This window comes from Enoplosus armatus, chromosome 9 (assembly GCF_043641665.1).
Source record: "Enoplosus armatus isolate fEnoArm2 chromosome 9, fEnoArm2.hap1, whole genome shotgun sequence".
NCBI classification, from domain to species: domain Eukaryota; kingdom Metazoa; phylum Chordata; class Actinopteri; order Centrarchiformes; family Enoplosidae; genus Enoplosus; species Enoplosus armatus.
Window position 1 is genome coordinate 20,556,946 of NC_092188.1, and position 12,078 is coordinate 20,569,023.

General features: G+C 42.7%; 1 protein-coding gene across 1 annotated transcript; it reads left to right on the forward strand.

Moving 5' to 3' along the window:
- The first annotated feature begins 1,296 nt into the window (after positions 1-1,296).
- Positions 1,297-8,438, forward strand: sybu (syntabulin (syntaxin-interacting)). The gene is made up of 7 exons (XM_070912558.1): positions 1,297-1,320; positions 1,585-1,771; positions 2,636-2,836; positions 4,366-4,465; positions 4,655-4,807; positions 6,210-6,365; positions 7,238-8,438. Exons 1-7 carry the CDS (start codon positions 1,297-1,299, stop codon positions 8,436-8,438), a joined length of 2,022 nt encoding a protein of 673 aa, XP_070768659.1.
- The last annotated feature ends 3,640 nt before the right edge of the window (positions 8,439-12,078 follow it).

Genomic DNA, 12,078 nt, shown 5'->3' on the forward strand with positions numbered 1-12,078 from the left:
AGTGTGAAAAAAAGGGGGGAAAAAAAACACGTAGGCACTTACGCAACTGACCCCGTTAGGCAAAGGAAATCAACAGGCGAGAGGAAGTGAAGTGATTGTATAAAGTTTATTCAAGCATGAGAGAAATTCTGCATTATTTAGCTTCAAGGCATCAATAAGATATGTTTCTGACTTGTTTAAATGTGCATGTACAAAATGGAAAGTTCAGCACTAGACGAGAGTTCGTTTTCACTTATATATAATATCGCTCTTTGCAGCTGTTCTGCAGGCAGCCCCACTGTTTTGGCACAGAAGGCTGATAAGGAGAGGCAGTGTAGTTCTTGCTTAGCAGAGTGATATACTGAAGTTGGACACCTTTCATCTATTACCGTGCCTCATCTGATCATCTTAATCCGGGATGACTTTGATGAAAGACCAGAATTTGAAAGGAGTTATACCAATCTTTCTCCGTTATAGCGGTATCTGTGTAGACTCTGAACTCTTGTGAAACCACAAGCCGATAATTGAGTTATTTTAAATCTATTCATCTCATAAATTAGCCTTTGTCTTATCTCTTTCACTGTTTTTAGCCACGCTAGCAGCATGGCTCTATGGCATGGTGGGGCCACCACTTTGGTCCAGACTGAAAAATCCCCACAGCTATTATATGGATTGCCATGAAAATGTGTAAAGGCATTCATGGTCCCCAGAGGATGAATCCTAAAGACTTTGGTGATCTCCTGACTTTTCCTAGTGCCACTGTGAGGTTAAAGTTTTCATTCTTATTCAGTGATGTATCTCTACATGTACTTGATGGATTGCCATGAAAGTTTGTACAGGCATTCATGGTTCCCAGACAATAAATATGAAATAAACACATACTTGCTGAATATCAACATGCTAGGATTATCACTGTTATCTCGTATTTTTTTACCTTTTTGTTTTTGCTCTTTAAGTCTTAAATGACTTCACAAATTCAGATTTACAAAAGTATTTGGATGTTTATTTTTAGTGGTGACGTGTAGAATTTGTTTCGTATGGTCATAAATTCAGTGTGTGTTGGTCGCAGCTGGCTCTGGGCTTGTTGTGCCATCTGTACCAGACGGGACGTGTGTGTGTGTTTGTGTGTGTGTGTGTGTGTGTGGTGGGTGGGATTTACTGGCGTAACAGAGTTCAGACAGAGGGCCCTTGTTTGTGAAGGGTTTGAGTGCCACGTCAAAACGCTGCCACATACACAGTCCACAGGGGGAAAAAAGTGACTCACCTGATTTTTCTCCTCTTTTTCATCCATCAGGGGAAAACGCCACGTGAAGCACAATGGGACCATTCCAAGAATATGAGGTGGGTCAGAATCATTGCTGCTGGTCACTGATGATAGATTTGTGGATGTTGAATGAGTCTTTTCTAAATAGAAGTGTTGTTTTTTTTAAAGCAATGTGTAAGAAAAGGAAGTGTAAAATGTGACCATAAAGTTATCATCATAGGGCAAACAACCAACAACATGAACAAAATGTCATCTTTTATTAATATAAAAAGAAGATACATTGAGTTGTGGTGGGTGGCTACATCCCTGCCTGAAGCTCTGACAGATGTTGCTTCGAACAGGAAAAGAAGTCACCGGAGAAAGGAAGCCCCCGCAGCCGCATCCCACGTCTGGTCCTCCATCCCTTCCGACCAAAGGACAAAGGCTCGCCTCTGTCTGATTCACCTTTTTCCGAGGAAGAGGGGAAGGAGTGTGACGTCAGCTCAGACCACTCCAAAAGGACCATCAGCACCAACAGCTTCTGCTCTGGTAAGAAGTTCAGCTCCAGCCCGAGGACAGCTGAGTTTATAGCTGAAAGAGCCTCAGATACTCAGAACACAGTTTACAGGCTGCCAGGTACAAGATTGCACTGCAATGCTCTTGGTATAATGTAGTGCTCTTGGTAATATAAAGTCCTTACAGTATGAGTGATTTGATCCCCTATGCATCAACATTATCATATTGTGTTTATTCATTAAGATAAGTGAAAAAGTCTGGTTAGATTGTTTAAACTTGTTTCTCACAGAGATAAACCCTCTCTAGAAAATGCATAAAACTATTATCTCACGCTATGGCAGATTTTCTTACTCTTATTAGAAAATAAGACTTTTAGGGCTCAGTAATAGACACCGATTACTTGGTAAAATGAAGATTTTGAAGTGTTTGTACGATGCAAAGTTCCCTCTGAAATGTGGCAGAGTAGAATTATGGAAATACAGACAATAGAAATATTCAAGTAAAGCAAAAGTACCTCAAAATTGTACTTCAGTATGATTGTAATTATGTTGAGTAATTATATTTGACCTTTTTTTTTATAGCACAGCATGCTAAAACTAAAAAGTCAGTTACGTTTATTTTATCTTCACCCAAATTTGCTTCGTTAACAATCAAATGACACTGCTTGTGTGTATGTACAATAAGTGTGCATGTGTGTGTGTACACTGTGTAATCTAACGCACAACAAGCACTTGATAACCACTTTATGAAAGGGACAAGCCAGTGTGAAAGCTGCCGTGCTATCTGCCAGATAACACCCGGGCCGGACCTTGAGCTCTGTTCGACTGCTTGTGTTTCGCTGCCTGCCCTGCGCGGCCCGTTCTTGGCTATTACTGTCTGTGTGCCTGTTTACAATAGATGACACCGGCTGCCCCACTAGTCAGTCTGTGTCCCCCTCCAAAACCCCGTCAGGCTCAGAGCAGAGTGCCCGCGGCTCGCCGACACTCCCCGAGCGCAAGACCAAAGTGAAGAGGGTGAGGGTGATGGCCGAGTGGAGCGGCGAACCACGGAGCGCGCAGAGGCACAAGAGGGAGCTGAGGTCAGCCATGAAAACCAGAGGTAAATAAGAATACCTATATGAAAAATATTTCGTTTTCTTTTTTTAGAAAAAGCAGAATGAGGATCAACAACATTTGAAAGGCTTGCACTGTTATGATCTTATCCTATACTGTTTGAACTTTTAAATGCACATACTTATATAGGCTACTTGTGCATGCCAGTAGTTCCCCAAAGACCAAAGTACAATAACTGTGTATTTATCACATGTCAGCAGCTAACAGATTCCCTGGTATGCTGACTTGAACAAACACTGGCTGGGAAGCAGCTGCTTGCCTAAAAGGACAATTATAACTGGAGTGAATTGTCATCTGTGCCTCTGTGCTCCCTTAACATGTATTTCAGAAACAGTGCACTCCAGTCTTTACCCAAAAATTGAATTTCCTTTCTTTTAATCTTGGGGAAGGAGAGATGAGGAGGAAAGCTGATTGGTTGAGGAAAAACAGGTTTGGGAGCTTAGCCAATTAGGCTGATTAGCAGGAGTTTTCTACACTGACTGAACGTGCACAGAGCCTCAGTTGACTCACTCAAGGGGTGGAGGATCACTTAGTTTTGAACTATTTTATTTGTCACAGTCATCACTGGACACAGTAATATGGTTTTATTTGACGGCAAAAGATGCTACTCAGGTAAGGTTTTACGTTTAATCTTTTCAACACAATATTTAGTGACCAGTTTTTCTCACCAAACAATGACGATGGTGAAGTTCTGGGCTTCAGGCCTCTATATACAGTGTCTGTGTTTGACATTTGAGCACAGCAGATAGTGTTACACAAAATGACTGGAAGTATTTCCTAATTCTTGAGTGTTAATGACATTTGCAATCACATGAAGTGGTTTATGTGTATGTCCTGCTCTTCAAACTCACATTAGTGTAACAAAGGGTGTAGATTATGGGAAGTAGTTGCCCATCCAAAAGCTGTTGTATGAGAATATCTGTTCCAGGCTGTGCTACCAGGGAGGCTTGATGGAAGTCCTGCTTACAGAAGCATGTAACATGATAGTCCTGCTTGATTCTGCACTTGATCCTAACAGGCTTAGAAGAGGAGAGGCTAGAACAGAATTGGACCCAAATGCCTGATGTTTTTCATTCATCACACAGTGTGTGTTTGTGTTCATGTTGGGCTAAATGTTGTGATTTGAGCGTGAGAATATAGCTTTTTCTGAACAGCTGCCATTGAGAGTGAGTGGAACAGGACAACAGCAAACATGTTTCCTGGTGAGGTAAAAATGTGTTTACGTCTGGTTTTACTTTTGGTTGGCTGTTAGCACAAGTACAGAGATATTTAAGTCAACAAACTGCCTCAATATCCATCTGAAGTTTGCTAATATTTGCTAACATTTGCCAGCCTCACTTGGTCTGGTGTGACCAGCAAAACCCCAGAGTGTGTTGAATGGAGCAAAAGTGTTTTATTTCTTATTATGAATTCAACTTTTCATGTAAAAAGGAAGATGTTGCATCGTCTCTCAAAAGTCTTGCTGTATGTCTGCTGACATGCTGATGCGGTGATGCTGCATGCTTCTCCCGGCAGGTAGTGAGGCAGACTTCAGCTCTTCCAGCAGCACGGGCAGTCTGAAGGCCAGGGGGAACCTCACTTTCAGTTCGGCTGGAAAGAAAGCTCCTTCACGCAGGTATGAGGTTCATATATTTGTATCGTCAGTATGGTCTGCCGAGTCACTTCTATATTAAGACCGTTCTAGCTGAACTAGAACTAAAACAGGCCTGTTCATCGTGCACTAAAAGTTACATTTATCCTACTTTTTTGGAATTAACAAGTCAATGATTTTTTTTTTCTCCCCTTAATGCTTTCATTTATCAAGTCGTGGCACCCACATCAGACCACTCCCAGTGTTCAAACCAGCCGGGAGCCCAACAGCCAACCGCGATGCAGAGCTCTACGCTCCCTACAGGACGCCTCCCAGAGCTGCCTCCTCCACCAACAGCAGCAGCTGCAACTCCAGCCCCACCTCCAGGTACCAAACATGGCTTTCATGTCATATATTATTAATAATCACAGAACAAAGATTGTGGTTTTAAGATTGAAGGAGAAAAGGTTGTTGATCAGTTGTGTGACCTCCTGGTCTTTCCTAACCTTTCCACATTTCTCCACGTGGATTCATTACTAATCCAACACGAGGGAGAGGCAAGTCGATTTTGGAGACTTGAGAGATTTTTGGGTTGTGGCTCAGGCAATGTGCAGCATAACGATGAGTGGGTGGCTGGACTAAGCTCAGACTGCTCTATCACTCCCTCTCTTGCACCCGTCTGGGATTATATCGGTCATGATTTGGCTGTGGTCGGGATTAATGAGGATTTAATATAGCAAATGCCTGAATATGGTACCCAGACAGCTGGCTGCAGCCGACTCGTAACTGGATTAGACTGAACGTACCTTGGTTTGGAGGAGAGAATGGGGTCATAAATATTTCAGAATGGCAGAATTGATTTGTGAACTGAATAGCCTGAAGCTCAAAAGTGTTTTGGGACCAGGGACCACCATGAATTTCTGACAAGGTGCTCCAGGCTCTGTATTACTTAGAAGGTTTACTGCCTAGACTTTGTTTGTTGGCAGTGCAGCCCGGCTTAAGGTTGAACCTAAAAATCCTCTCCCAGCAGTACAAATGACAGATTCAACTCACAGCTTTTGAGTTTTTATACAGCAGCAGAATCTGCCCTCTTTATCTTGTGTTTGCAGCTTCCATAAATGCATTATAACCCTGTACTCTTGTCACTTTAAGACATTTCCTCTGCCTGGCTAAGTGTCATGTGACGTCTTTTCCTCTCTCATGCTTCCTTCTCCTGGGCTGTTTCTATTTCTGGCAGGGATGCAGAGCGCTCGCATCAAAGCCTCAAGTATCCGAGGTTGCTAGGATATTGTGCTAGTTGCAAGAGAGGGGCTTAGATGCTGCTTTGCATATTGTCCAAATCCACCCACTCATCCTCTACAGAAAAAAAACAGCAATCCTTTTTATCAGTTCTCTTTGAGCACGATAAAACACTGATCATAGGACGTGCAAAGGGCATTTAAATGTTAATGCAATTAGCTTCTAGATTAAGTTTTTTTTTTCCTCTAGTAAGGTTCTTGCCGACTCTACTTGTATTTAGATAAACCAGCATTTTAGGGTCTTTTTTGCCTCCAGTCAACATGCCAGTAATCCTGTGTCAGACAGTAATTCCAAGCTTCAGAGAGCATCTGCCCTGACAGCACTCTCTCAGACAAATTACTGTCTGCAGGGAGCGATTTTACATTTCAGCTGCAAATTGGTTTGTTTTCTGCTGTTGCTTCAAAATGTCTAGTTGGAACTGATTGATAATGTTGGTTCTAAAGGGGTAAACATGGCATTTAACCAACACATTCGTCTCTCTGGCCAACAGAAGGGCGAACCTGGGCCGCTACCACTCCTGTGGAGACAACCATGGTGTCAGACCCCCGAACCCTGAGCAGTATCTCACCCCTCTACAGCAGAAGGAAGTGGCCATCCGACACCTGAAGACCAAACTGATGGAGTCTGAGAACAGAGTCCATGACAGGTTTGTTAAGAATTGGCAGCACAGTAGCTCCTGTAATTGTATCGGTAGCTTTTTATGGTTTTAAGGGAGGATGATAGTGGTTGGTGCAATCATGGTTCTGACGTAATGTGTACATACTGCAGCTCTGCTCAACCTTTTAAAGTGTGAACCCACCGCATGATGCTACAAGTTATATCTTGCAAGAAATATGCACTGTAGGTAAGATGAACAAGGCAACAAGCAGTATGCTTTATTATTCATCTACTAAAGGGAAATAGTTCAGCATTATATTACCCATTACACAAATATTTGCTTTCTTGCCGAGAGTTAGATGAGAAGATTGATACCACTCGCATACTCATCTGTGAAATATGAAACTACAGCCAGTTAGCTTAGCTTAGCATAAAAACTGGAAACGGGGAGAAACAACTAGCCTAGCTCTATCCAAAATCTGCCTGGCACTTTGTAAAGCTAACCATAAACAAAATGCTGTCTTTACTGTTTACCCCAGATTTAACGAATTGAAGTTGAGCTTTGGATGTACAGTTGATCGCATTTTTTGCGGAGGGTTGTATGCATACACTGCAGAAGCTAGCATGGCTAGCAACATTCCACAAGTTGTCAATAAAACGGCTTCATGTCTCACCTTTCTCATCATAACCTCTAAATATCTTTGCAATCACTACAGCCAAGGAGCATCACTCCTTCCCTGCTGCTTGTATTATTATGCCAAGCTAATTGGCAGCTGCTGTAGTTTCATATTTAGCATATAGTTAAGTATATAGTGTGTATATATAGAGTGGTATCAACCTTCTCCTCTAACTCTCGGCAAGAAAGGGAAAATAAAATGTCAAACTATTCCTTAAGTAACTTTTTCGTCCCTCTTTTATTAGAGAGACAGAGATTGAGGAGCTTAAGGCCCAGCTCAGCAGAATGAGGGAAGACTGGATCGAAGAAGAGTGTCACCGGGTGGAGGCTCAGCTGTCCCTCAAAGAGGCTCGCAAAGAGATCAAACAGCTGCGTCAGGTCGTGGAGACGATGAAGAGCAGCCTGATGGAGAAGGATAAGGGAATACAGAAGTACTTCATCGACATAAACATCCAAAACAGGAAGCTGGAGTCCCTGCTGCAAAGCATGGAGCTTGCCCAGAGTGGCGCCAACCTCCAAGATGAAAACACCTTGGACTTCATCTGTGACAGCCCTGATAGTGGTGGGAAGAAGATGGTGGGGGAGGAAGAGGGCGGGATGGAGCTGGGAGACCAAGGGGCGGAGGCGATGGCGGACAGCGGGCTGCTGGTAAATGATGAGATGGCCAACAGAGCGGACATTTTGGAGCAAGTCTTGATGTCCACTGCGGTGGACTTCAGTCAGGACTCTAGCAGTAAGCTAAAGGCAGAGACCGAGTCTGGGCCTGGGGTGTCGACGCTGTTGGAAGAGGGACAGTTGATTGATGAATCTAGTGCACCCCCACCAGATCTACCAAATATGGTTTCCACCACTGTCACCATTTCTCAAAGCACACCTTCTCAGCAGAACATAGAAGATAAAGGAATCCAGACCGACATAATGCCCATGTCGCCAGACCTGCAGGCTCTGCTCCTCCAGCTGCTAAAGTTCCATGGGGCAACAGCAGGGGACACAGCTCTGCAAGCCTCCAGCGGCCTTCTGGGCTTCCCAAACCTGCCCACCTCCACTTCCACCACTGCCAATCTCCCCGACTTGACACCTCCCCCACCCAGCATGCCCAGTCCTGCTCCCCCGGAGAGCCCCGACACCTCCACTGATTCCGGCATGTGCTGCTCGGAACATGCAGAGAGCCGAAGGTTCATGGAGGAGCTGGACTTCGATGTCGGTGAGGAGGAACCTTGTCTGTCGCCGGGACTGGATGTGGTCGGCAAGCGTTACTGGAGCAACAGCTTCCTAGTGGATCTGGTCGCAGTGGCAGCCCCGGTGCTACCCACGGTGGCCTGGCTGTACTCACGGCACGGTGTGGACGGAAGCGCTCCGGTATACAACATTGCTGCTCTTATCAGGGGCTGTTGCATCATGGGATTGCACTCTCTTCGCCACGTCGCTCACAGGCCGGATGCGTAAAAGGCTTCAACCACGCATGCACACGTCTAACCTTGAACTAAAAGCACTTATGCATCTTTTCAAGAGTATTTGTGAGATTTGTTGCGTTTTTGTTTCACACTTGATGACATCAATGCAGTTATTTTGTTTCCAACACTGTTACTTTGCACTGTGCGGTTACCATGAGTTGAAGCAAAATGGTGACACGAAAGGGATTATTTTTAACAGGGTTATTTATATATTTATTTATTTATTCATTTATCATTAACATGTATAAGCTGATCATCTGGGTAGATGGTTACGTGTTATCATTGTCCGGTGGTGTCCCTAGCTGTCCTTTTTGTGTTTTTGGAAAAAAAAAAAAGTTATTTTTTAGGAGGTGAAAGATTGAATGTTAGTTTCTATTTGATGGGTTCTGAAAATTTCAACTGTTTTGAGTTATTGTTCAAAAAGAAACCTTAAACCTTCAGCCAAAGCTTTATTGTGAGTTCACTTGTTATTGTTTTGTGAAGAAGTGTATATATATTTTGTTTTCCTCCCCGGGAGTAGAGCTTTATTCAGTACAGCCTGTGTATTGTTCATAGAAATAAGTTGACGCTTCAAAGCAATTGACACTTGTTATGTGCCTGAGCTATGTGCAATACTGGTGGTTTACATCAAATGTCCTTGTATCTTTATTATTAAAGCATGATAAATTCTGGCCGCGTGTCGTGACTCGTGACGTTTTTTTGATGCAACAGGTTTGTTATGAGGGAGGAAATGACTCAACGGGGACAATTGTTAAAAGTTTGGCTTATGTAAGACTTCAGTTAAAAATGCTAGCGAACACTGGGAGAGCCCAGGCTGCTTCATTTGCACAAGATGTTCACATAAATTAATAAAAGGGGGAAAATAGTGAGTCTGAAACCAAGTGCAACCAAGCGGTGTTCAGATGACTGCTCATCTTACGTAAAAGCTCTCCCGGCCTGTATTTTAGGACCTCCCATGGGTTGGCAGAGCTAACAATGTGAAGTGCATTAGATCCACTTTACTGGGCTCTCCCAGAAGCTGTGAAATGCTGTCTGTACCCTCATACCAATAAAAACTGGGTCAGTGCCAGAGCAAAACTACCAGTGCTTTCTTTAGTCTTTACATAACATCTACCCATGTTCAATGAAAATGAAAGAAAAAGCTGATTAAGTCTAAATGAACTAGCACTTAGCATCTTCACCATGATTACTCCATTTCCCACTCTGCCATATGGCGATGCATCTTCAGTTGCATAACCATGACCTCTCACTTCATAAGGCATCAGACAAATGAGTCATCAGATGTAATCCCCACACTAGTCTGTGGATGCTAGATTAAAATCAGTGGGCAGCAATGGTTGTAAGTCGAACCAGCTCAGAACACACCAGTCTTGTAAAATCAGTATATTTGATTGTCAAGCGTTTCAGGACAATTATTCACCCAAATAGCTTGTTCGCTTTCTGAAGACTGATGACGTGCATTTTCCCTTTTTGAAAGTGGGTCAGTCTCTGAGAGGCTTTGGCGGGCGGGCAGGCATTGTCCCCTGACAGATGGGAGTGACATCATTGTGATAGGGGTCAGATGAGTGACGACAACCGTCCGTCAATCCAGGCTAAAGACCACCTTAGTGTCAGACATCATAATGCTGTGATACTATATATAGACTATAGTGTCTATGCTAGCAGCACTGTCACAGTACACAGTATGGTGCTTTGAGCTAAATGCTAAAATCAACATGCTAATATGCAGATGTATGGTTTCAGGTATGTACCATGTTCATCATCTTAGTTTAGCATGCTAATATTTTCTAATGAGCACTAAACATTATAGCTGAGGCTAATGGGAATTACATAGGTTTGCAGGTGGTTGGTGGTAAAACATGTCCAAGTACTGGACAAATTAAAATTTTATCCCAATGATGGCGCTAGAGGAAAAGTCAAGAACACCAAAGTTATTACATATTTATTCTTAAGGGGACCATGTGTGTGTACCAAATTTCATGGCAATCCATCCAATAGTTGTTGAAATATTTCACTTTCCAATATTTTCACCTCATGGTGGCACTAGAGGAAAAGTCAGGGATCGCTAAATCATTGGGATTCGTCCTCTGAGGACCATGAATATGTGTACAAAATGTCGTGCCACCCCATCCAAATAGTTTTTGAGACATTTCAGCCTGGACAAAAGTGACAGACCGACATTGCCATCCCTGGAGCCACGCCGCTGGCATGGCCAACAATAAGGCCAAAACCCATTTGTTGTACCCATGGAAAAGCTCAGTAACCATGTCATATGTCATCCATCTGTAGTGACACCTCTACCACAACACTTCAGACAATCTTTCCCAAATTACACACCAGGCAGCAGACTCGTGACCAAAGTTACTCACCTCTAGAGGTATGAATCAAATCATTTTATTAAAAACCTGTGTAGGACTAATACAGCAGGCATACAATCTGCCAAACCTTCTGGATTGATTGAGCTTGTGGACTAATTTGTGCTCAACCATGACATTTATCATAATGTGAATCAATGAGTAAAAAAAATGGATGAGAGACAAGGGGTTCTCTGTGATTCATTTTTGGGGAAAACTTAAATGTGCAAAATGACAAAACCGAACAACATGCAGCTTTTCTCAATGAAAAAAGGTGGGGAAAGAGCATTTCCAAAGAACACGAAGGCAGAGACACGTAGATAGTTTGCCCAATCCCCTTAAACTAAACACCTGCTTTGAATTAAACTCTTCAACCTGATCATGCACTAATTTTATCATTGAAGTTTAAACAGAATCAGCACCTCTGAGCGTGTTGATAAATCATTGCTAGATAACATTAACCCTTAATTAGCTTGCAAAGCTTTTCCAGTCCTAACAGTCAGTATAGAAATTTGCCTCCCAAGTCATTTACCAGACGGCATAGACCAGAGACATTTTGTATCATATCTGCACATTTCAATTTAGAAAGGGCCTTTCTGCACCTGCCAATGTTTCCATGACAACAGCTTGCCTATTGGCACTGGTACCAATTCTTTCCAACACCGACTGGTAAGTTCATTATAATGATGCATAACAGGATGCTCAGTCAAAACCATCCACTTCAACCTCACATTTTCAGATGAGAAAAGAAACAAGAATGGATTTCTCATATTGGCCAAGGTAACTGGTCTGAGATTACACTGTGGAGGTGATCAATGTTTTATAAAGACAGCATCAGTTCAGTGAGCGTATCAACTATTTAATGGCAAAATATATATATATATCAATGCCGTGATCACTGGATATTTTCCTTCAATATCAAAAGCTGACAAAGGAGAAGAATGAATGGCAGATCAGTAGCCATGAGATTACCATAGGAACCCACAGCTAACATTTATAGTTGGGCTAGATTCTAGTCTATGGTCATTTATCCATACTCCTATTGACAATCTCTCTCAGCCTTCGTTTTAAAGCAGATTTCCAGTGTAATAAGGGCTGCACAGCACAGGGAGATGATGTGTAATACCAAGCAACATTCATTAGAAAAGAAAAAAAGTTCTCAGACGATGAAAGACATAAATATAAAAACACAATATTTAAGCAAACCAAGGGATGTCACTGGTAAACAGTGATGCTTAAAATTAATTACACTCCTTTGTGGTTATAAATACGACAAAG